The sequence below is a fragment of the Antechinus flavipes genome, chromosome 1, assembly GCF_016432865.1.
Source record: "Antechinus flavipes isolate AdamAnt ecotype Samford, QLD, Australia chromosome 1, AdamAnt_v2, whole genome shotgun sequence".
In the NCBI taxonomy this organism is placed as follows: Eukaryota; Metazoa; Chordata; class Mammalia; order Dasyuromorphia; family Dasyuridae; genus Antechinus; species Antechinus flavipes.
In genome coordinates, this window is record NC_067398.1 from 550614369 (window position 1) to 550641791 (window position 27423).

Below are 27423 nucleotides of genomic sequence, written 5' to 3' on the forward strand. Positions count from 1 at the left end.
TAGCAACTCATACATAAAGAAGAGAAAGGCCTATACCAAAAAGTAAGAGATAAATCCTAAAGGAAAAAAAGTGGTTCTTTAATTGGACAGAGAATTTCCAAATACTTCTGATGAAAAGGTCAGCGCTGAGTAGCCATTTCAAAATGGAAATCAGGTGCCAAGAGAAATAAAATGAGGTAAAACATTTATTCAATTGAAAGGGAATATGTGGACATGAATTGTCTACACATTAATAGAGGGATAAATAACAAATGATTTCTCAGAACCTCAACATACTTGAGGATGATAGTGAAAAGTTAAAATGACAGTTTGTTTTGTCTATTTTAATCTTCTTGAGAGAAGAGGAAGAAGGGAAGGATGTTACTTGCATAAGAGAAGTACATAAATTGAAAAGTATATCTTCATGGAAGAAGGCATGGGATGGGAAATGGACATCCTGTGAAGCTCACTTTCATTTGGATAAAGGAAATTTAAACATAATTACTTATTTCTCTCTCTCTTCATCTATTTACCTGCTTTCTGCTCATCTTTCTCTTTTATACAGGGATTTCAGTATAGAAATACATTAAACTCAAAAAGGGAAAAGGGAGAAAACAGAAATAAAGGAGATATAAGTGGGAAGACAATAGTCATAAACAAACTTAAATGCTGAAGGCATGTGAAAAGGAAATTAAAAGAAAAGAAAGAGTAAAACCTGGGATCAGAGGCAAGTAAGGAGAAAGAAGAGCTATAACAGGAAAGAAACAGACTTTCACTTATAAGATTACAAAGAATCAGACAAGCTCCTTTTCTTTTACTATCGAAAAAGAGGGAGGTCAGGAATAAAGAAGAAATCCAAGTACAAGAGGACAGATTGACAATTGAATCAAAAAGGGAAAGAGTACAACAATGGATTAGAAAGCAAGAATTGACTATACATATGGTTTACAAATAATACAAGTGAAACATTTAAGTTCAAATGAAGGGGTGAAGCTAAATCTTTTTTATTTCAGCTTAACTCAAAACAGAATCATGATTATAGGTAAAGTTACAGTATATATGAATAAAATAATGGAGGGGAAATCATATTTAAAGGCAATATTGATGACAAATCACTATCAATACTTAATAACATACTAGGTAATACTTAAAAGAAAAGTTTGTTGAAATGTAATAAAAAAAATGATAGAAATTAGAAATGATAAAAACTGTAACAGTGAAGGACTTTAATGTATTTTTCAGATCTATACTATTCTAAGAGAAAAATAAAAGTCTCAAACGGAACTAAGAAAAATTAGAGACAGCAGATCTCTGAAAATTACTGAATGAGAAGAGAAAGATTTGTATAATTGAAAACTACATGATAACTTTACAAAAACTGATTATATATTGGAATAGAAAGATCGCACCCAAAAAAATGCAGAAATGAAATATTTAAATCATGAAAAATATTTTTAATCTTTATTTATTGTTGAGGCAATTGGGGTTAAGTAACACAGCTAGGAAGTGTTTAGTGTCTGAGGCCAAATTTGAACTCTGCTCCTCCTGACTTCAGGGCTGCTCTAATCACTGCATCACCTAGCTGCCCCTTAAATCATAATTTATCGATCACAACACAATAAAAATTATGTTCAGGAAAGGCCCTTAAAGGATGCACTAAAAGAACTGGTGGATCAAAGAACAAATTACAGAAACAATAGAAAAAAATCTCTTAAAAGAATGACAAATAAGAAAACAAATCAAAATTGAAGGGATACTACTAATGTAGTTTTGAGGAGAAATTTTTATCTATAAACACTTTCAAAAACAGAAAGAAAACAACGCTGGACTAGGCATGAAAGTTTTAAAAAAAACTTGAACAAGTAAAAAATCTTCAACTAAATAATAGTAGAAATTCTGAAATTAAAGAAGAGATTAATAAAACAAAGCAAAAATAAAAGGAGTTATTTAAAAAAACAAGAGATAAAACAGCTAACTTGATTAAAAGGCAGAAGAAAATCAAATTGTTCCCATAAAAAATTAAAAATGAAAACTCAATAATTAAAGAGGAAATAAAGGAAATTATCAGAAACCATTTTGCCTAATTATATGTCAACAAAATTGATAACTGAGGATATATACACACATATATATGAATTATGTATATTATATGTGTATATTTTCTAAGTATACATATATATTATATACATATTTCATATATATGTGTGTATGCATGCTAACAGATTTAAATTTAAATAATCCAATATGAGAAACAGAAATTGAGCAAGACATAAATGGAATCCCAAAGAGTCTCCAAGATCAATGGTATTTACATGTGAATTCTGTCAATCCCTCAAAGAATATTTTTCAACCTACATCAATTTTTTGCAATAACAAGGAAAGAAGGCACCCTTTTCAATATTTTTCTATGGTCTTGATACCTAAGCTGGGAAGAGACAAATGGGAGCAAAGAAATTACAGACCAATATTCCTAACACTGATATAAACATAAAATAAATGTTAGCAAGTAGGCTACAACAACATAGAAAGATGATACACTATGATCTGATTGGGTTTACCTGAAGAATTGGGTTTACATGAATACAAAAAAAAGCAAAAGTATAATAAAGCTCTTTAATAACATAAGTAATAAAAACTATATGATTTTATCAATAGATTCTAAAAAAGGCTTTTGACAAAATTCAGTACTCGTTTCTATGAAAAACTCAAGAAATCATAAATAAATGGATTTTTCTCTAAAATGATAAGTAATATTTATCTAACTCCAAGTAAACATTATGGACAATGGTGAAAAGTTAGGAGCTTTTCCAATAAGATCAGGGTAAAACAAGAATATTCTTTGTTCTCACTTCTATTTTACACAACTCTAGTGATGATGGCTATAACAATATAGCAAAAAAAAATAAGCACAAGAAAAAGTGAAATTAAATTTTCATTTTTTTGCAGTTTATATGATGGTGTAGTCAGAGAACCCCTGAAAGTTAACTAAAAATTAACTGAAATAATGAATTGCTTCAGCAGAATTTCAGGATATATAATAAAACCATATAAATCATCAGTATTTTTATTTATAACCAACATTATACCCAGGAAGAAGAGCTAGAAAGAAAAAAAAAAATCCATTCAAAATAACTATAAAAACTACAAAATATTTAGTAGTATATCTCATAAGATTCATTCAAGTATTATCTGAATCTTACTATAAAACACTCTTTGAAGAAATATAGACTTTAAAAAGTGAAGAACCATTAATTACGCCTATGTAATTAACAAATTATGTCAATAATTTAGCAAATTAATATGTCAATGCTCCCTAAATTAATTTACTTATTCAATGTTGTGTCAATACATCTTCCCAAATAACATTTAGAATGCTGAAAAAAGCTATTTATATGGAGGAAAAAAGATTAAGAAGAATCTCAAAGATTATAAATGAAGAAAAGTATGGAAGAAAGTGAGTCTCTAAGTACCAGTTCATGAACTGTAATTAAAAGCAGTAATATTAAAATAGTATAATATGATAAATAGTAAATGATAGTATGATGTAGTACCGAATATAGTACCATAGTGATCAATAAACCCCAAAACTCCAGTTATTGGAAAAAAGATTCATCACTTGATAAAAAAAGGTCTGACAAAATTAGACAGCAAGCTTGAATAAATTAGCTTTATACCAAAACTTTACATTATACACAAATATAAGCTCCAAATGCACTATTTGACTAGATGGGAAAGTTCATATCATAATCAAATTGGAAGAGTAAGGAAATTACTTATGAATAGGGGGAAAGTTCACCACTAAAAAGTGACAGAGGGAATCACACAAGACATAATGGACAGTTTTGACTGCAAAAATTCAAAAATTTTTGCACATATAAAGTAATGTAGTAAAATTAAAAAAGAATTAGGAAATTGGAAGAAAATTTTTGCAGCATCTTTTTCTGATAAAGATACCAATTCCAAGATATGTAAAAATTGTTACAAAAGTATAGAACTAATCCCTACTTGACAGTTAAAAAATAGTGCACAGGCAGTTTTGAAAGGGAAAAACTCAAGCTAATAACAATCATATGAAAAAAGGCTCCATGTCACCAGTAAATAGTGAAAAGCAACATGATGTAACCGAGTTTGCACCTTACACTCTTATCAGACTGGAAAAGATGACAAAAGTTGGGGAATGATAAGTGTTTGATAGGCTTTGGGAAAACAGGTTGATGATGCAACAGAGAGAAAGCTGGACTTGGGAGCCAGGAAGAACTGAACTCAAATTCAGCCTCAAACATTTACTAGCTATGATCCTGAACAAAGACACCTACCCTTTTCTCATCTTACCTTCCTCACCTGTAAAATGAGGACGATAATAACAACATCTACTTCCCACGATGATTGTATGGATAATAGTGAGATAATATTTTTAAAGCATTCTGCAAACTTACAAAACATTATATAAATGCTAGTTATTATTCTTATTATTACCAGTGCACTATTGAGAGGGTCATCAATTCATCTAGCTATTCTGAAGAGCAACTTGAAAGAATGCCCACAAAGTTCTTTATTTGATCCAATTATGCCATTACTACATTGTAGCTCCTCAAAGGCAGTAGCTGTCTCTTTTTGCATCCCCAGCACTTAGGAGAGTACCTGGTACATAGTGGGTGCTTAATAAACATTTATTGACTGACTATACCCTGCCCAAACAAAAGAAAAAATGAAAAGAATCTATATAGACAAAAACATTTATGTCATGTGGTGGCCAAGAATTGGAAACCATAATAGTATCTTGTTATTGGGGAATAGCTAAGTATGTGAATATAAAGGAAGATATTTGCACTATAAGAAATGATAAAATGCACAGTGGATAGAGCACTAGCCCTGAAGTCAGGAGGACACTTCCTAGCTGTGTGACCTTGGGCAAGTCATTTAACCCCAATTGCACCAGCCAAAAAAATAAAAAAGAAAGAAGAAAGAAATGATAAAATGGACAGTTTCAGAGTGAACTGGTAAGATTTCCATGAACTAATATAGACTAGAATGAACAGAACCATACAATGATAACAAAATTGCAGAGAAAAACAACTTGGCAAGATCATAGGGATGATGATCAATGCATGATAAACCATGAGTCTAATGAAGAAGAAACACCTCTTAGAAATGTGATGAACTTAAAATATAGAGATATAAAACATTTTCAGACATGGTTAATGTAAGAATTTTTTTTCCCCCAAATTATGCACCTACATATTCAGGGCTGTATTTTTTTTTTATTTGCTTAGTAAAAAGCAAATAAAAGGAACAGACTAAATTTTTTTTTTTATTTTAAAAGTTACCAGCAATCATAAATCTTTTAAAAAATAAGAAATGTAAGAAGTATGAAAACTTTAAGTTCACATATGTGATAATACATATATATGTATTATATATAATAGTATATATTAATATATAAAAATATATATGCATATACTTATATATGTATTATCACACATGTGAACTTAAAAGTTATATATATATATATATATATATATATGGCCAAATACCTGAGGTGCAGTATTTACTTAGGGAAAAAAAAAATAGGATTCTAAATGTCAGCTTATAGGGAACTAAACAACAAAATCCCAAAACTTAATTGGCTGAAAAATCATTTTCAATTCATTTCTACTTATAAATTTAAATAACAGAATAGTTTTCTTAATATTCAAAATGACTAAGAGTAGTTAAATATTTGTTGCAGTAGTTGTTCTGATCTTTCATATGGCTAATATAGATTAGCTCTGTGTTCTCTTCCTTGAGTACAGACATGAAATGATCAAGTCATTGCAGACACAACTGCCACACTCTGCCCCTCTTGTCTTTCAGTTTAATGCCTTTACCTGAAGTTTTGTGTAACAGGGGTAGTTGTAGTGTTAAATTCGGCCACTGGTACTCCCCTAGCTGATACATGTGGGGCGAATATAGCTGCAGGATAAACCAGAGAGGAAGTTCCCACCTAGAAAGCAATGGGATCAAAGAGAGAATTATTTTACACTGCTGCCAGCTAGTTTATTTCCACTCCCATTTCCCCAATTCCCCAAACTCTGACAGGGTTGTGGATCCAGATGTATGGCAACAGCCAAAGCTGAATAGATACAGAGGGAGAGGTATTCAACAAGAGCAACAAAAGAGAAAATTTTCTATTTATACAAGATGGAAGCTGTCTCTAAAATTGTATTAAAGGCAATAGGAATAAAATATCATGTCTAATCTTTTATATTTTAATGCTATTTAAAAATTTTTTAATTCATTTTTTGTTACATTTTAAGTTTCAAGCTGTGTCCTTTCTTCATTCCTTCCCTATTCCACATTAGAGAAGGCTAGCATTTGACACAGATCTGTAAAATCATACTACCTATACTTCTATTTATCAGTCCTTTGCTGTGGAGGGAGATAGCATCTTCCTTTCTAGGACATTTATAGTTGATTTGAGTATTTGTAATACTCAAAATACCTTAGTTTTCATAGTTGTTCTTAGAACAATATTGCTGTCAGTGTGTGTAACATTCTCTTGGTTTTGCTCATTTCATTGTTCAGTATTTCAAGCAAATCTTTCCATGTTTTTCTATAATCGACCAACTCATTGTTACTTATAACATAATATTATACCATCACAATCACAAATCACAACTTGTTTAGCCATTCCCCAATTGATGAGTATCCCCTCAATTTACAATTCTTTTCCACCACAAAGAGAATTGCTATAAATATTTTAGAACATGCAGGTTCATTTCCTTTTTCCCTGATCATTTTATTACTGGGTCAAAGGACATACACAGTTTTAAAACTCTGGACATTATTTCAGATTGTTCTCCAAAACAGTTGGATCAAGTCAGAGTTGTACAAACAGTATCAGTGTGCCAATTTTTCCACAACTCCTCTAACATTTGTCATTTTCCCTTTTTATTATTTTAGCCAATCTGATAACTATATTTCAAAGTTGTTTTAATTGGAATCTCTCTAATTAATAATGATTAGAACATTTCTTCATTTAACTTTATATTGTTTTCATTTTTTTCATCAAAAAAACTGCCTGTTCATATTCTTTGACCATTTATCAACTGGGGAATGATTCATTTTCTTATTAGACAAAGCTTTCTATATATTTGAGATGAGACCTCTCTCTGAGGCCTGTAAATTCCCCCCAAAATTTTCTGCTTTCTAATCTTGGTAATATCAGTTTTATTTATACAAAAACTTTTTAATGTAAAGTTATTCATTTTATACCTCCTAATGCTCTTCATTTCTTTTTTGTTTCATAAATTTTTCTATCTATAAGTTAATAATACCATTAAAAAATGAACATTTAAACTCTGCTTTGTTTTTTGGTAGAAGATCTCAGTACACTTTCTTTTTGGATTTCTAGAGAACCTTATGGCAAGTTTTAGAAAATACTTGGACTGAATAAGGAGAGAATCACTTACCACTAAACATAAGTCACAGAGAGCAAGCTCTCTGTTGACCTTGTCAAGAATGTTAGGGTCCAGATTTTCTCCAAACCATACCACATGGGGTCGAAGGGGGCCAATGCACTCTTTTTCTTCACACCTGTGAATGTAGATATTACTCAAGTGGCTGCTGAGATCCTAGCTCTGACACAAAGAATAAAGTTAATGCCTGCTCACAACCCCCATTCATACTTACTCCACGAATTCTGCATATTGAAGAATATACTTCCCTGACCTATGTATGTCACTGTGTATATTTTGATTGTTCCTTCAGGCAGTGAACTTATTCTTTGGTTGTTGTATATCCTATATGGCTCCTTCTCACGAGTACCATTTTGTTCCTAGTAATTCAGGTTTTAAATTCATTTTAAATCACATCGCTTCTTTGCACACAACCTTTTTCCCATTAATTTCTCAACAACCTCTCATTTTCAGGAATACTAATGTAATATTTGGCAAAACAAAAGCGAAAATATCCCTTGGTGGACAATTTTTAGGATGAGCCTCTGTCGTTACCTAGACTGGTGCTAGGTCCCTTCACATCAAGAATACTCATAAATATATTATGTATCTTACGTTATATTGCTGCCCTGAGATGTTCTTCAAGTGCACTGAGCCTTCTTGCAGAAAACAAATACGGAGAAGAACTGAGAAGGATGTGAAGGACCATGTAGTTAGGATTGCTCCAGTGGAAGGAGGAAGGAGATCCACTAATGAGATCACAAATCCACCTAAGTGCCTAAGCATATCTCTCAGAATCAGCCTTCTTCCTCTTTCTAATCTAGTTCCCACAATAGTCTAGGTGCTCATCACTTTCAACCTTGGATTATGGAAAAGAAGGAAAGAACAATTCAGAGTTAGGAAACACTTGGTACAAATCCTGTTTCCAGCTGTATGACATGGGAAAACCACTTCTCTCTATGCTCTGCTTTTCCTTTTCTATAAAATAACAGAAGTATCTGCCTCTCATATCCATCCATCCACCCATCCATCTATCCATCCATCCATCTACCTACCTACTTACCTACTCACCCATCCATCTGGCTGGGTATCTATCTATCTATCTATCTATCTATCTATCTATCTATCTATCGTATTTGGCATGGGGGCAGCCCAATGGCACAGCAAAATAGAGTGTCAGGCCTGGAATTAGGAAGACTCATCTTCCTGAATTCAAGTCCAACCTCAGACACTATGTGACTCTGGGCAAGTCACTTAACCCTGTTTGCCTCAGTTTCTTCATCTATAAAAGCAGCCAGAGAAGGAAATGACAAAGATGGTCATGAAGAGTCAGAACGACTAAAAGTGATTCAAAAATAATAAAATTTGGGAAATCCAATAAGCTGGAATTGTTTACTGTCTTTATTACTACCATACTAGATTACTAACTGGTCTTTCTTCTGTCTCTTTTTCAGTCTAACTTATTAGAAATAATTATTATAATGATCTCCCTCCCTTTTCCCCTCTTTCCAATATCATTTTCATCATATCACTGCTATGTACCTTTTCATACTGGGTGTCTTAATCTGGGGTTCTAAAATTAAAAAAAAATTTTTTTTGGATAGCTAGACTTCAAAAATATGGTTGATTTCTTTTATAATCCTATTTATTTTATTTTATGCATTTAAAATATTCTTCTAAAACTGGGTCCATGATAAACAAAAAGGCAAAGAATTCCTTTTAATATATCAAATCCTGACTTCTTAAGGAAGGAATAAAAAAAAACCCTTCTTGATTTATAGCTTCTCCATATAGTATTTTTTTAGCTGCCATTTGTTTTTGTTGGTCAGTCATATCCATTCTTTATAAACTCATTTGGGATTTTTTTTAGCAAGGATATTGGAGTGTTTGCCATTCCAATTCATTTTACAGATGAGAAAACTGAGGAAAACAGGGTTAAATGACTTGCCCAGGCTCACACAGCTATTAAATTAAGTTGCTGCAGGATTTGAACTGGGATCCTCCTTATTTCAGGCCTGATACTCTATCCATTCTTCCATTTACCTGTCCCCCTACCAACTGTATTTTCTTAATTTGTATTTCCTTTCATTCTATCTTGTCATGATTTGTATCTGGTTCCTTGAAAATTATCTTGAAACACTCTTGGAAATAGTTTTTGAAAATCTACATAGTTTTCTTTGGCATTGTACCCATATTTCATTGTCAATTCTCTAATTGTTTTTAATGCCTCCCTATAAAAGAGTCATAGATTTAGAGGTAAAAGAGATATTATGCGATCTACTTCAGCCCTGATTCCACAATGGGGTAAATGGAAGTTCAAAAAAGGAGAATAAAAGTTCATTCACAACATAAGTACTTCCTGAGAGTACACCTAATCCCCAAAACATCAAAAAAGAGGAATGGGAAATAGGAAGCAACAAATATTTCTCTTCTTTGACAAAGGCTAGTTTTCACTAACTAAAGAAAGACAGACCTAAACAAACTTCCAAATTTCTGTCTCTGGTTTTTCCTTCCTGCTTTTCTGGAACATTAGACAATATTTACTCACCTAGGAAGCTTTTCAACTGGGATTTGGGCATCTGGAACATCAGGTTCTGGGGCACTAGAGTTAAAATAAGATCAATCAATCAATCAATCAGCCTTTATGAAGTACCTACTTGTACCAGACACTAGTCTAGCATTGTGAATACAAAGACAAAAGTCCACGCCCTCAAGAAGCTTACATTCTATAGAATGGAATAACATGCACATATAGATATAAAAAATAAAATAAATATAAAGTAATTCTGATGGGGAGTGAAGGAAAGAGGGCCTAGCAACTGTGGGGAATCAGGAAAAGCTTCATGCATCTGATGGGCTTTGGCCTATGTTCCTCAGCAAACTAGAGATTCTAAGAAACATAGAAAGGAGGGAGAACAATCTAAGCACAGGGACAAACCAAGGGTTTATATGCCAAAGACAGTAGCTTATATTTGATTCTGGAGGCAGTAAGGAGTCATTGAAGTTCATTAATGGTCAGAACTGAGCTTTAGGAAAATTTTTGATGCCTGTGAGTAAGATGGATTAGAATGGAGAAAGACTTGAGGCAGAGAGACCTATTAGGAGGCTACTTCAATAGTCTAGAAAGAATAGATTTCTATTGTAATACTTAAATGGGAATAAATATCACTTACATAAGCTGAAAACTCCTTCTTCTAACAGCTACATGGGATCATTAGATTTTTATATTTTACTGAATAGTACTAGCTTTATCATCCAGGGCCATCTTCAATCATCCTAATGTTATCTTGCCACTGGACCTAGATGGCTCTGGAGGAGAAAGTGAGGCAGGTGACTGTGTCCAGTCCTCCCTTACTGAAATCCAACTCACTTGTAAGTCATGGCACTGCCTCCCTGATGTCATGGTCCACATTGAGAATAAAGGACCATCTGGGGGAGGGAGTGGGAGAAGGAGGGAAAAGTTGGAACAGAAGGTTTTGCAAGGGTCAATGCTGAAAATTTAGCCATGCATATATCTTGTAAATAAAAGCTATAATAAAAAGAGAGAGAGAGAGAGAGAGAATAAAAGACAAACAACAACAATTAGCTCTATAGTCATTGAAAAAGGGGATTTTGAATAAGTCTTATTGAAGTCTTGAGCCATTAAAACTTTTAGTTTTAAAAAAGCTTAAAATGCTTATTAAATTATCAAAGCTTAGAACTGTATTAAGACTTCTGGGGTACTCTGTATTAAATACTAATCCCATGTAAATTCTTTTTCTTTTTTTTTTAATTTTGGGTACCTTCTTACATCATCCTACACTATGAGCAAATCTTGGGGTTTAAAAGCCATGAATAAAGCTTTCAAATGACTTTCCCTACATCTACTGAGAAAAGGATAACAGCATTATAACATATTCCTTTTATACCTTTTTTGTTTTTTTAACAGCATAATATAATTACCCTTTTCCATCTAAAGCTGGACAGATTGGACTCTTGTAATTCTCTGCTACATTTCCACAACTGAGGCATCGAGTTTTAAATAAACTGCCTGAAAAACATAAATAAAATAATAATCACCATTCTTGATAAGGTATAAAGTGATTCTACATCTGAACACAGGATTTCAAAGCTAGCAAGGACTTTAGAGAAGTCTTGGTTTTGTTTCAGCACCACTACCCTATCTCCTTCATTATCCCCTTTTTTACCTGGTCTTCCATGTAACTGTCAGAGTGTAGGCCTCTTACAGTCACAATCACTGCCATAGTCTGTAAATATTAAGCACCTACTATGTGCCAGGCACTGGGGATGCCAAAATGCTCCACAGGAAGCTTATAATTTAATAAGGAAAGGCAATGCACAAAAGAAAACTGAAAAGGTATGTGTGTAGGTAAGTGGGAGGAGGGTGAGAAGGGGGCTTACTAGAGGGTATCCTCAATGGGACATAATTTTGGAGGAATCAAAACCAAACAGAGCAGTTGATGGAAAATAAATAGCTGGAAAACTGAAGCCAATCAAATAAATAATAAAAGGGAGGCCTCTACAAAGGAAGGCTGTAGGCAGAGTTTGTTGCTCCACCCTTAGCACAGCATCTTAGAAGGTATTAATATATAACCTGAATTGATTTCTATGATGACATTTTGATTGGTAAACTTGGCAATGTTTATTAATTTTCATCTCACACTTGTGTCATTCAAATGTACCTTGCATGTACTTATACTGAATTTCATCTTATTATAGTCAATCTAATTTCTGACATGTCAAGTTCTTTTTGGATCCTGACTCTCATCTAGGATGTTAGCTATTTATCCCAGGTTTGTGACATCTGAAAAATAAACAATCACATAATCTATGTATTTATCCAAGCCTCTGACAAATGTTAAACATTTCAAATATATATATACACGCCTTGTCTTTCCAATAAGATTTAGCTCCTCTTGGGCAGTGATTATGTTTGAAAAATGTTCCAAATAGGGATTTTTTTTTTTAATGCAAAGTTTTGCTTTAAAAAAGGGTCAATGATGTTACTTGGAACAAGAAACAATCGTGATAGAGAGGGAAAGAATTTTTAGGCAAAATGTCTTTTTTATTGTTTATATTCAATGTCACTACATGAAAATAAAAAGAGCACCAAAAAAAAAAAAAAACAATTCTTGTAATGATAGGCATATAGTAGACATCTATAAGTACTTAGTCTATTAGTATTTCTATAAGTACTCAGTAATTTAGATGATCTCAGCAGAGTGAAGGAGGGAAGCATTGTATAAACCTCACTAATACTTGCTACTACTAGGACTGCCTTTTGTCCAAAAGGAATGGGTCACCTAAATTTTGGCAGACCTAACTCTTGCCTGCCCTCTAAACTACCCATTACTTTCCATTACTGACTCACTTATTTCCTTATTTCTAGTCTGACAATCCAAATGCTCTGGAAAAAATAACCCATTAATCCTTTACACACACACACACACACACACACACACACACACACACACACACACATTTTTGCTGAGGCAATTGGGATTAAGTGACTTGCCCAGGGTCACACAGCTAGGAAGTGTTAAATGTCTGAGGCCAAATTTGAACTCAGGTCCTCCTGACTTCAGGGTTGGTGCTCTATCCACTGCGTCACCTAGCTGCCCCTCCTTATCAGTAATTTAAACTTAACTGTTAATGAAAGACTATATAATTTCCCCAAAGAGATCAGTTTGACCATCAAAATGGAAAAATAAAGCAAATGAAAAATGTACATTATCCAAACTGTGATATGAAGCTAAGCAAATCTCCTTGTGCAGGGCAGACTCCTTACCATGAAGCTCCAGGAGGTTCTTGGAGCCTGCTCGGTAATGAAGCTCATCAATGTTCTGAGTGATAACCACCACACGCCTTCCTTGACCAGTTAGCCGGGCTTCACATTCTGCAATGGCCACATGGGCTGGGTTGGGATGCTTCTTCAGCATCAATTCTCTACGATAGTGGTAAAACTCCCACACGAGAGAAGGATTCCGCATAAAAGCCTCAGGGGTGGCTAGGTCCTAGAGGAGAAATACATATCAACTGTCAAAATGGGATCAGTCAACCCCACCTCTAGAACTGAGACAAGAGGGTGGGGAACTAGGAGATATGTCTTACTTAAGGATCTGGGTTCAGAACTATTAAAACTATGTGCCTCTTTAGGTTTATGTATCCCTTTGAAATGAATGCTAATTTAAGAGTTCTTTTGGTTTTCTTCCTTCTAGGAACGTATTTTTCTTCTCTAATATTAAATATCATAAAAGCATTCCATGCTCCCAAGTGGGGAGCTTTATTTCTTGGAAAAGATCATAGAGTATGACAGAAATATTAAACATATATTCTTCAGACATGGGCTAGAGTGTCTTCAAGATCCTTTCCAGCTGAATTTGTTTTGCTTGACTATACTTACTTGCTTTGAGTGATAACTCCATCTTGGAGTAGATATGGGGAAGTAGGGGAAGGGGAAGAGTCTAGTTATAAGGGAGTAATTACTGAAGATGAAATGGCAGATCACTCCAACATTTTTGCCAAGAAAAGTCCATAGATAGTACAAGTATGAGGATCCACAGGGTCACAAAGAATAGGACACAAGTGGACAACAATGGGAGTAATAATAATGATGTAAAAAAAGTGACAATGAAATATTTGAAAACTATATAACAGAGTAGAAAGATAGACAAGTAGGAAAATATTGATACTATCATGATAAATTTAATATAGATGATTGAAAAATAAGCTACACATATTAGATTCATAATTTCATATGCAATCCTGTTATTTTTTATACATGAGATGCTTATGTTTGTGGATGCTTATAAAGTCATTATTAAAAACTTTATAAAGTTTTATGTATATATAAATAAAAAAAAAACAGTACAAACATTGGGCTATTGGGCCCAGAAGAGTTGAGGCAATTACCTTCTCCCTTTTCAGTAATACTGCTTTTTCTTGTACCCATTGATATTTTCAAATTCTGGAGCAGCTAGATGGGGCAATGAATACAGCACCTGCCCTGGAGAACCTGAGTTCAAATGTGACATCAGACACTTAATATTCCATAACTATGTGATCCTGGCAAATTACTTAACCCCAATTGTCTGACCAAAAAAAAAAAAGATATTTTCCAATTCTTCATAGCAGTCTCTATTTGCCTGAGCCTTGACATTTTTTCCTTTGAAACTTCTTTAATCCTCAGGAGATTCAAAAGAAAATATTGAATCCTGATTTTAATTTTCTTGTACCTTAAAAAAAATTGATGAGTTCTTCCTTTAATTTTTTGGGTAATTGTCTTCCATTGAACCATATGCTTTAGGTTTTTCTTTTGATATTTCTAGTGTGACTTCTAACATTGTTGTAGCATGTTTTTCTCTGGATATTTTCCTGTTGTTTTTGAGAAGGATTAAACATAGTTATTCCTCTAGCTTTTCAACTTTGAAATTTTCTAGGAATATTTCTATTTTCAAACATCACACAAATATGTTCTCCTTTCTTACTTTTTCAATGATATCACTGACACTAAAGCATCCAACCTGCTATATTTAGTCCTTTCTTCAAACTTATCCTTTGGCCCCAATACATTTAATTTATCATCAAGTTGTCCTGATTTTTTTTTCCTTTATTTTTCTGCTTATACATTTACATTAATTTTTTTAAATACACATTTCTTTATGAATCATGTTGGGAGAGAAAAATCAGGGGAAAAAACGGAAAAACCATGAGAGGGGAAAAAAAACAGAAAAAAAAAGTGAACATAGCATATTGATTTACATATTCAATCTCCATAGTGCTCTCTCTGGAGGTGTTTTCTATCCAAAGTTTATTGAGATTGCTTTGGATCATTGAACAACTGAGAAGAATCAAGTCTTGCTGTTTCTTTGTGCAATGAATGAATTCTTAGTTCTGTTTCACTCAGCATCTGTTTGTGCATATCTATCCACACTTTTCTAAAATTAACTTGTTCAACATTTTTTACAGAATAATATTCCATTACTTTCATGTACCATAACTTAACTAGCCATTCTCCAATTGATGGCTATCTACTCACTTCCCAATTTTTTGCTACCACAAAAAGAGCTGATACAAACATTTTTTGCACACATGGATTCTTTTCCCTTCTTTATGATTTCCTTGGGATACAGAGCCAGTAGTGACACTGCTGGAACAAAAGGTATGGACAGTTTTATAATCCTTTGGATAGTTCCAAATTGTCCTCCAGAATGGTTGGATCATTTCACAACTCCAACAATGCATCAGTATCCCAGTTTTCCCAAATCCCTTCCAACATTTGTCATTATTTTTTCCTGTCATCTTTGATTCTTTCTTTAAAATAGTTCCTCTATCTCTTTCTTAATATTTTCATCAATATTGCTTTGTTCGTAGCTTTTATTACTTTAGACTAATCATCTCCCAACTACTATTCCCTGTCTATAGTATTTCCCCATTCTAATTCATCCTGTATTGGCAGGATACATTTTCCTAAAGTACCACTTCGCTCATGCTCCTATCTTGTCAAAAAAAAAAAAAAATTCAAGGGCTGCTCATTTCCTACAGTACAAAGTTTAAACTCCTCAACTTTGAAAACAAGGTCCTCCATAATCTGACCTAAACCTAAACCTAAATGTCAATTGCAAAAAAATTATCTAAATAGCAATTCCAAATTAGCTAATTACCTTTTAACTATGAAATTTATTAGGAATTTAAGCATATACAAAGCAAAGAAGATTGTATACAAAATTGCTTATTACATAAAGCTTTTTAAAAGTGTATTTTCATTTGTTAGAAGAGTTTTTGATTTTTCTTTTTTTTTTCTTTTTCAATAGGAGGGGAAGGTAGAAGAGAGAAAATACTTGAAAAGTGAAAATAATAAAGCACATAGTAAATTTAATATGATAATAGCAGCATTGCCATATTTATTTCCTCTTCTAAATTGCCTGCTGCTCTATTCTGTATATTTGTAAGCGTTTTATTGACATTCTTTTCATTCATTTCTTTTCCTACCCTCATTATTACTCATTTTTCAGTTCAACTCAATCTCCTATTCCCAAGTAAAAATTCTTCCTTGAAACAACTAGATCTAGTCAAGCAAAACAAATTTGCACACTGGTCAAGTCTGAAAAATGTGTCTCATTAGTCATCTGTAGTCCATCATTGTTGTTTTTTGTCCTTTGATCTCAAAAAGGTCCAATGACATAAGGAGGGTGATGACTTGCGAGTGAACTGGATTTAAGTGAGGCAGAACTGTATAAAGTCATCGGCCCCACTCTCTCCTCCGGAATCATTGAAGTCCAACAGTAAGACAGAGGTGAGGACCACTGATGATGGTCCTGGTGGCCCCAGAGGCAGTGGGAGACTTGGCCTTTTTTAAGCTAAAGTCCTAAAGCTTAGTTTGTCTGACTCCAAGCCCATTCAGTTATTAAAAGCTAGGTAAGAATCAAGGCAAACAGTGAGCTAGTTAGTCTTCTTAAAAGAATCAATATTGGAGGGGAGGACCCTCAGAGTTTCTTCTCTGCCAAAAGTTGGAAGGCGTGCCTTATCCTTCATCTATGGAGTTGGCACATTGATTTTTCAAGAATCTTCAAATCATTCCAAATTATTTTCCTTTATGTTATTATAGTTATTGTATAAATTGCTCTCCTGGTTTCTGCTCATTTCACTCTATATCTATTCACATAAGTCTTTACAGGTTTCTCTGAATTTGTCTCTTTTTGTCATTTTTTTATGGCACAGTTCCATTACATTTTTAGTCAGCTTCTCTAGGTTGTGCAGAGAATAGAATATTGCAGTCCAAAATACTTCATAAGTTCAATCTGACCTTGGACACTGTGGGATCTTGGGCAAGTCACTTAACTGCGTGCCTTAATTTCCTCATCTGTAAAATGAGCTGGAGAGGAAAATAGCAAACCTCTCTAGTATCTTTGCCAGGAAAATCCCAAATGGAGTCATTTAGTGTCAAACCTAACTGAACAACAACTTGCTGTATTTTCAGGGTTTTTTTTTTTTTTTTTGACACAGATAGTGTGGGTATAAATATTTTTGTACCTACCAATAATTTTACATCAGCTTTTTTACCTGTTTGTAGGGAGGGGAATATATACTTAGTAGTGGCATAAAACACACAACATACACATACACAGAGACTTTTTGTCCAAATTACTGTATTTTCCAGAATAGCTGGACCAATTCACAGGACTGGCCACAGTGCAGTAGTGTGACTGTTCTCTCCCAATCCAACTAACATTTGTTATTTCCTTTTTTGTCATCTTTTTATGGGTGAGCTGAAACCTAGAAATCAGTCATCAGGCAAGTCAAAAAATAGTTTTAAACTTCTAAATGCAATACCAACCTCAGCTTTCCATTTTCTCCAGAAACCACCAGGTCCTCTGAATGTTGGCACACCACTTTCAGCACTGACGCCAGCCCCTGTAATAATGGCTATATGCTTTGCCTTGGCAAAAAATTTCCGAAAATCTGCCATGTCTAAAACACAAAGAGGGGTAAAAATAAATAAATAAACTCAATATATTATTTGTATGTACACATTACCACATATCTAGACATGCCCATTTCTTATAGTCTTAAATATAACATTTGGGATTTATACCTTATAATTGGCTTGTACATTTTTTTTTTTTAATAGCTTTCTATTTACAAGTTACATGCATGGGTAATTTTACAGCATTGACAATTGCCAAACCTTTTGTTCCAATTTTTCCCCTCCTTCCCCCCATTTCCTCCTCGCAATGGCAGGTTGAACAACACATGTTAAATATGTTAAAATATAAATTAAATACAATATAAGTATACATGTCCTAACAGTTATTTTGCTGTATAAAAAGAATCGGACTTTGAAATATTGTACTATTAGCCTATGAAGGAAATAAAAAATGCAGGTGGACAAAAATACAGGGTTTGGGAATTCTATCTAGTGGTTCATAGTCATCTACCAGAGTTCTTTCACTGGGTATAGCTGGTTCAATTCATTACTGCTCTATTGGAACTGATTTGGTTCGTCTCATTGCTGGAGATGGCCACGTCCATCAGAATTGATCATCATACAGTATTGTTGTTGTTCTGGTCCTGTTCATTTCACTAAGCATCAGTTCATGTAAGTCTCTCCAGACCTTTCTGAAATCATCCTGCTGGTCATTTCTTACCGAGTAATAATATTCCATAATATTCATATACCACAATTTATTCAGCCATTCTCCAATTGATGGGCATCCACTCAGTTTCCAGTTTCTGGCCACTACAAAGAGACCTGCCACAAACATTCTTGCACATACAGGTCCCTTTCCCTTCTTTAAGATTTCTTTTGGATATAAGCCCAATAGAAACACTGCTGGATCAACGGTATGCACAATTTGTTGGCTCATGCATTTTAATCTAAAAAGCAAATTGCTCTACGATAATAAATATGTCTCAAATCTAGTACTGTTGAAATATATTGATTCTAATTTTACCACTTTCTTGCCCCACCACTTTGTATGGTATGTGAACAAAAATAAAAGAAATGCCTGCTCTAGTGTCAAGAGGAGAAAGGGACTGAACTCCTCTTATAGTCCAGGAGGTATATAATGTGGTATCAGAAGAAAGGATTAAGCAGTTGTTCTTAAACTTTTTTGTTTTAAAACTCCTTTAAAAAGCCTCTTAAAAGTTTTTATGCATTCCAAAGAGCTTTTGTTTATGTCATTTATATCTCTCAATATTTACCATGTAAGAAATTAAAAACATTTATTAATTCATTAAAAAATAATAGAAAACCATTACATATTAACTATTTTTGCAAATTTTATGTGAGAAAATATTTTCCAAAATGAAAAGAAATAAGTGAAAAGAATGCCATTATTTTATTTATTTTTGCAAATTTCTTTAAAGTCTGGCTTCATAAAACACATGGATTCTCATATCTGCTTTTGTATTTAATTTTTTAGGATTAGCTGTTTTGGGTAGAGCATATGAAGACAATTCAGCCTCACAAACATATGTAGCTAGAAAAGGAAGTAATGTTTAATAGATGGATAGTGTTTCAGAATTATAAGAAAATAATATCCCCAAAGAGCTCCAAAAGAGTTTTGGGGATCCTCCTCTTTTTTTGAGAATCACTAGTTAGAAGAAACTTACATATTTCATCTAGTCCTTCATACCACTTGATCCCAATAATCTCAAACCTTTGCTGAAACGTCCATATCTGTGAGAAATCATCTGAAAAGTATATATTTTTTAAAATGCTACATTAGGACTAAAAATCTTTATCCTAGAGGAACTCAAATAAGGATAATGGATCTCACTGAAGCAGTCTGTACTGATCTAATCTATTAAAACACCAAGAAAGCCAATATAAAAATGTGAAAATAGTTGAAAAATATTTTTAAAAGGATAATAGCACTTGGCTACCAGTTGTCTATATGGAAACTGAATTCAAATACTATTAAGTAAATCATAAACACTGAATGAATGTTCCTTGTGTTAGGTGAGCAAAAATGAAACCATTTAAAGCATATTCTGGACTCAAAAGGCTTGTTCTGAACTTGCAAACATTTAATAAACATGACCAAGTGAGATAAATATTGAGAAACATCCTAGAAAAACTCTCTTGATTAAAGACTTACTGACTATAATTTTGTTGTTGGTTTTTTTTTTTTTTCTGGCCATGTTTTCTATATGAATAATTTGTAACTGATTGAAGCACATATTACGCTCATTTCTGAGATTAGTTTGTGGAGGGGCAAGAAAGTATGAGAATACCAGGATATTTTAAAACTTTTAACCTTGAAGATCTTTCCAAAAAATTCTCATCCTGGAATCAATAGATTATTAAAAGGCTGTTGCTACTAAAAACAATTTCATACTATATTAAAAATTACTACATTAAAAAGGAAAAAAAATAATTATTTGATTCTTTGAAGACTAGGTTTCAAATCTAGTTATAGTAAAGAACCATAAAATCTTAAGCAAACAAAAATACACCTTTCTGATGATTTTGGGGAAAAAAAAAAACAACTTTGGGATATAGTAATGATAGAAATCAAGAAGAGAGGTACCCTGGGTTGTAGTTCTGGCACTGTCACTATCAATGACTTAGGGCAAATTCCTTAATTTTGAAGGACAACTAAAATCCCCTTCCAATGCCTTCCAACTGATATCAGAAATTCCTTTAACTGTTTTCATTTCACACTTAAAGAAAATGCATTAATTGCAAATATATGTGGAGACCTAACACATTGAATTAAATTTTCATTAAGATATAAATGGCTGGAAACAGCCTAGATTCTAGAAAGGGGGGAGGTTAGGATGTTATACGGCATAGAAAGTGAGGGCCATGAAAGCATGGCTACATTTATTTTCAGGTTTCCTTAGGGTTAGTTTTACCATTAAACCTCATTAAATTGTAGGAGGCCACTGTCTTTTGCCTCTTTTTGAATACCTAGAGCTCAGCATAGTGCCTGGTACAGAACAGGTTGTTAGTAAATGTCAAATATCCTTATGCTACTTTTAACTCTGATAAAACAATCATAATTTTCATATCTTTCAAAATTCATATGGAAGAAGCAATGGGTTGAACAGCTATAAAGTTCTCTTACTTGAAGTTGGACGAGACATTGCTACACAAATCTTTAAGGTTTTATGGGCAGGAGGATCCTTCAATCCCAATTCACGAAGCACTTGAAGAATCAGGTGTCTAGTTGCAAAATGGAACAGACTCATCAGGATTTTCTTATTAATTCTTGAAGAAGAAAAAATGTAATGAAAATGATCAGAAAACACATTACTTTGTTGCTACTCATTTAACAAGCATTCATTAGGATTTCTTAGGCACTAAGGGTATAGTAGTAAATAAAGCATACCTCTGCCCTCCAGAACAACAGTGTGACACATAGGAAGTACTTAAATGCTTTTGTTGATCAACTGATTCATTCATTCATACTTTGCTTATGCTATCTCAATTACAAGAATAACTGTCTTCTGCATCCTATCCATCCTTGAAGACCTATCTCAAATGCTTCTTCTACAATACCTTTTCTGAACATCTTGATTTCCTTTAAAAGCCCTTTTATATTCATTACATTGTATTATATACAGTTATTACCTATATATAGATATTTCATAAATCAATGCATGTGTTTATTGTATAATATTTTATCTTAGTGTATGTGTCTTATTTTCTACCTTCTCCTTTCCTAACTTTTATCAGATTGTAAACTCCATGAAAGCAAGAGATGTCACATTTTAATTATCTTTGTGTATCTGATGATAAAGCTTTGCATTTAATACGTATTAAAAGGATACTTTTTTCAGTTTCATAGGGGAGATAAAACATGACCCAAATAACTAAAACAATATGAAGTACATACAATATGACAAATGGATGTAAGAGGTACAGATAAAATGCTGAGGGGTTAGATATGAGGTTCTTAATCAAGGGGTCTGTAATAGATATCAATCTCCTTTGGAAAAGGTTGGGTAGAAAAAAACTCTAGTTTTCCTTCCTCCAAATCACATCTAGATGCACTCATAAGCTAAATGAGCAATACACACTTTACAAAGGTAACTGATCACTATTGTGTCACAAGAAATGAGAAAGAGGACAATTTCATAGAAACTTATAGACTTGCATGAATTGACACACACAGCCAAGTAAACAAAACCACAACAGTTTATATAGTAAGCAACAGGGGTATGATAGTAAATATTTAACAACTAGCTTGGGGGAGGGGGATGAGAAGAAATGTACACATGACACATTTTTATGTTTAATCTACACTATTAATATTTCTTCCAAAAATGAGACAATAAAACTGAGCTGAGACAATAAAACAATCAATAAAGCCCTAATTTGTAGCATTTTCCAATTTCTAAGATGTCTTTAACAAGTAGTTCTCATGAGTCTTTTCAATTACCTCCAATATACTTCTGAACAACATTACAGAATTAAGAACTCTGATCAACCCAATGACCAAACACAATCCTAAGAAGGCTTGTGATGAAATATGTGAGTTAACTCCTGAGAAAGAACCCAGAGTATGGATTGTGATGTGAATTAAATTGGACATGGCCAAGATAAGAAATACATTTTGTTTGGCTATGTTATGTGTGTCAAGAATTTGATTTTAAAATTGAAGTAGCTGAAGAAAACAAATGTTTGTTAATTGAAAAAAAGAAACAATACAATATATTTAGTCACGCTGCAAAATAATTTTTACTTTATAAAGTAATTCAAAATGAGGTGCCTTTAAAAGATGAGCTAATCTAGCCCATTTAAAATAAAACTTTATTAGACATTCTCCAATTATAGATGGCCAAAGAACAGTCCTTGTGCTGTCCATTAGTGCCCAAACTTTTATTACCTTCTATACTGGCTTCTATATTGCCAACTTTTTCTATTTCCTGGATATATTTCATGTTACTTTTGGCATACAAATAATAATTAGTAATGTCAGATAGGATAGGTAAGAGGCAGCGTATAGTGTGATAGCCTTGAAGTCAGGAAGACTCATCTTCCTGAGTTCAAATCTGGTCTCAGATGCTTACTAGAATTGTAAGCCTGGGCATGTCACTTAACCCTTTTCGCCTGAGTTTTCTCTTCTATAAAATAAGCTGGAAAAGGCCATGGCAGACTTTCCAGTCTCTTTACCAAGAAAACCTCAAATGGGGTCATGAAGAGTTGGACATGACAGAAAAACAACTGAACATGAAATAAAATTTTGAATTCAGCTGATTGTGAAAATGGAGGAACACAGGTAAGATTTGTGCCCTAGACAAGTATAACTGGTGTATATTCTGCCAGGCCATGGTATCTCTGTTATCCAGACCACTGCATTGCAGGTCCTAAAAGAAAGTAACAGACTAAAAGCAGGACTTTGGTCCTTCTTTATACATAAAGAGTATCACTTCTTCACCCTAGTCTATGCAGAATACTAATCCATGAGCTCATAGTTTTTACAAAAAAAGTGAAGGCCTTATTATTTATGGGAATTAAAAATCTATGATGAATAAGAAACCATTGAGGTGTTTTTTCAATTAAATCAGAGCATAAAAAATACATAATTACAGGTGTACAGGCATATAATCTATAAATTTACAATGATATATAGCATACACACATTTTTACATATATACACTCATACATACATATATATGCACCCTATATATGTATATGCATTCACTTTTTAATTCACAACTTATATATATATATGATTCCTTTTTTCTACTACAACTGATTTTCTGAATAAAATATTTATAGATTTGCTTTTCTCAAAAAGTTAGGCTAACTTTGGGATATGTTTGACAAATCCTTGTGTGATTCTTACTGATAGGTTTTTTCCAATTTTGTTCTTTCTCTTAAGAAAAATTATGTTCTTTCTCTTAAGTGAGAGGACTAATAAAGCTAATGATCACCTTTAGATGATTCTTTTAGAGCAAAGGACTATTGGTAATTATTTCCTTGCTCATTGTCTTAAGAAGGCAGGTTACCAATCTTTGATTTAAATAATTGAAAACTCCCTTTTCCTCTTTCTTGTGCAATTGTTTTACATTTCCTTTAGTAGGAAATGGTGTTAAAAATCATTTTACAAATGAGGAAAATGAAGCGCACAGCAGTTATTTCCCTAGAAGCTGGATTTAAACTTGGTCTTCTAGCTCCAGATCATGTTCTTTCCATCCTATTTGACTTAGTCCCATGAAACTTTATGATCCAATGTCTCCAATGCATAAGGTTTTGTAAAATGCTTTCCTTAAAACAACTTTATGTAATAAGTAGTATGAATATTGTCATTTTCATTTTATAAAGGAGGAAACAGAGACTCAGCAAAGTTACCTGATGTTCATGCTCTCATAACTAGGAATACGGGGAGCCAGTAGTGTCCAAATTCCCAGCACACATTCTGCTCAAAAGCCCAATAAAAGTTGTATTTCATATGAAATATTCTCTTTTACATAACTGTCTGCTTTTTCCAAGCAAAGCTGATCAGGTTCAGTTAAAAGGGAAAGGCAGTAGAGTCATGGTAACAAGGTACCTAAAACAGTCATACCCTGGGACTCAGAGATCCTACCCATAGGCACATGCCCTAAGAAGGTCAACGACAGATTCCTTATGCACCAAAATATCCTCAGCACTTTTTCTACTATTGCCCCCCCCAAAAAAAAAAAAACAAACAAAAAAATAATAATATAAACATTAATATAAAAGATGAAGTGCAGGAAAATTTATGAAGTAGAGATGATATGAAGATAAGTGGATATGGTGAATATGAATGAAGACTAATACCAAGCAGAGGTATGAAGCATGAGAAAAAAAAAAAAGTACAACAGTTTCCAGGAACAAAACACACAGAAGCACTGGAATAGGTCTAGGCTTGTCTGTGAATAAAAGATATAAATGCACCTTCCTACCTTCTTTTTTTAGTGGGTTGCTATACTGCCTATGTCAAACTACTTATTTGTACTGTCCATTTTAGTCCACAGGGGGATTAGAATATAAACTCCCGGAAGACAAGGTCTGGTTGTTTTTGTTGAAGGTGGCGGTGTTTTTTCCCTCCTTTTCTTTGTATCTCCAATGTTTAGTTCAGCATAAGCACTTAATAAATCTATATTGAGTTGTATTTTCTCTTCATCCAGTTTTAAATTATGGGGCTGGTGATGGTGGTTGTTTTTTTAAAGGATGGGTCTCTGGAGTGATACTGGCAGAGGGAAGTGATATAAACAAATAAGATAAAAAATTATTGGAAGATAAAACCGACACGTAGATCTTCACCACAGCCTGACTCTCAACCCCCACCTTTGCGGAGTCGCTCCTCTAGGCAGAAACTCGGCAGCCCAGCTCAGCACGAGAATACCACGCTTCACCTAGTAAACAGCTGGGGTCAAGGTCAAGAGGACCTGAGCACGTGCAGTCCTAAGGCCTTCTTCGATTGGAGCAGGGGAGAAATGGGGCGGATTTGACTCAGAAACAACCAAGTACAGACGGAAAAAAGGACCGCCCCTACTCTAGCCTAACAGGAGAAGGGAGGGGAGGGAGGTGGCAGTAGTTCCGACAACACCGTTTTTTGCCTCCCTAGCACAAACTGCATTCTTTCCTTTCCAGCCGGTAGGCAAACTTCGCCTCCGGGGCTCGCTTGACCGCCCACTCCCCTTAGCCTCCCTTTACCCTAGGCTACCCCCCGGGGCCTGCAGCAGCAGCCGCGAGCTAGGACCTAGCTCACACACCCCCTTCCGTGCTCCGCCTCAGGCTGGAGGTCTGACGGGGGCTTACGGCCCAGAGAGGAGGGAGCCCCCGCCTAGGCCAAAGGCTGGCGGCGTCTGGGCCGGAGGAGGGGCGGGGAATCCAGGCGGCTGCGGCCCCACCTCCACTGCAGAGCCCCGCCGGCCCACAGGGGAGGTGGGCTCCGCCTGGCGACACCCAGGCACGCACCCACCTGCTCGGGAAGTTGACTGCAGGGCAGGAGGAAGTACCGGGTGCTAGACTACTTCCCCCACGCGCAGCAGCGGCTCCAGCTGTCCGCCTCGGGGAGGAAAGAAGGGAAAAAGAAGGCTGAGGAGGGGAAGAAGAGGGCGGGGCTGGAGGGCGGAGACTGTGTTGTCAGTCACGCCCCGGGAGCTTTAGTGCCATCCAGCGGAGCCCTCTCTAGTGGAAGTTCAATTACACAATGTGAGGTGGGGGAGGGGAGAGGAAACAGCTTCCAGGAGTCAATCAACCCCCACCCCAAAGGGTTTGGGGTGTTAACGTGTTTTTAGATCCAGCCTGAATATTCCATTCCCTGCCTGGGCTGGAAATTTTATACTCTGCTTTGTAAAAAAACTTGTGCCATATACCGAGTGTTCACTGCAGAAGCTGAGCTGCAAGTAAAGAATGGGATACTCCCGTGAGCCAAACTGAGTCAAATCAGATGCCCGAATCTTTAAGTATCTAGCGTGAGCCAGACAGCGATCAGCCTGCCAAAAAGGGAGCCCTAGATCTATCCCGGAACAATCGGAGGGAATCTCTGAGGGCAGGCATTAAGATGGGGGAGGACCCGGCTGACCCAACCATTTCTGCTTTTCCCTCCGCTGACCCTTTATCCTACTGCTCACTCACCACAGGCTTGCTTCTTCTGGTTTCCAAAGGATCTCTTCTAAATACTGCTGCACTCCCCCAACATCACCTTACTATTATTTGTGCTTTTTTGCTTTTAAAGGAGTCAGACTGGAGACATTGCTACCATCCCACCAATCACCTTGTTTTATTACCTATATTTTGTTCATTTGTTCGTTGACCTCTGACATCTCGTGTTTTATTGACATCCTGGACGCCTTTCTTGAATATCCTCGCCTTCTCTCCCTAGGAAGGAGACCATTCTTCTCTTTATCATGAATAGCTGTTAACTTGACATTGACAGACACATAAAAGTAGTGGAATACTTAACAAAAAATTTTTAAAAACCCACACATATTAAGGAGAGAAACAAATTCCCTTTAAATAACCCAACTTTAGAAACAGAAATTGAATAAACCATAAATAAACATTCAATGAAAAAAAAAACACCACCCAGATGGATCCACAAGTGAATCTGATGAAACAATTTAAAATAAAACATATATTCCAATAATACATAAAACAAGTATAAGAAGATATTCTTCCAATCTCTTTCTGTGATACAAATATGGTCTTGATACCCAAACCGAGAAGAGACAAAAATAGAGGAAGAAAATTATAGAGTAGCATCCCATTTTAAATAAAAATGTTAAATAAAATATTATCAGTAGGCTATAGCAAAACATTAGAAACATGATAAACTCTTATCAGTTTAGGGTTCTACCAATAGTGGAGGACTGGTTCAACATAAGTATAATAAGTATAACTATAATAAACCATTTTAATAATGTAAATGAAACATAATTATAATAATAGATGCTTAAGAGCCTTGTGGACAAAATCCATTGGTCATTTCTTTTAAAAATTCTAGAAATCATAGGAATAAATAAAATTTTACTTAATATTATAAATAGTATTTATCTATAGCCAAAAGCAAACATATGTAAT

General features: G+C 34.4%; 1 protein-coding gene across 3 annotated transcripts in view; it reads right to left on the reverse strand.

The window, feature by feature from the left end:
- SIRT5 (sirtuin 5) overlaps positions 1-26733 on the reverse strand; it is a 30327-nt gene extending 3594 nt beyond the window's left edge. The window contains exons 1-8 of one of the 3 annotated variants that reach the window (XM_051970662.1): positions 26631-26733; positions 20990-21132; positions 17752-17885; positions 13204-13429; positions 11358-11445; positions 9964-10017; positions 7431-7554; positions 5847-5962 (exon numbers count right to left, since the gene is read on the reverse strand). In XM_051970662.1, the coding sequence (XP_051826622.1) occupies positions 5847-5962; positions 7431-7554; positions 9964-10017; positions 11358-11445; positions 13204-13429; positions 17752-17885; positions 20990-21113 (866 nt within the window). In that variant the 5' untranslated portion in view covers positions 21114-21132; positions 26631-26733. Of the gene's footprint in view, positions 1-5846; positions 5963-7430; positions 7555-9963; positions 10018-11357; positions 11446-13203; positions 13430-17751; positions 17886-20989; positions 21133-25819; positions 25950-26630 lie in introns of those variants that run through there. The other 2 variants (XM_051970663.1, XM_051970661.1) reach the window with 2 other exon arrangements.
- Positions 26734-27423: the final 690 nt, after the last annotated feature.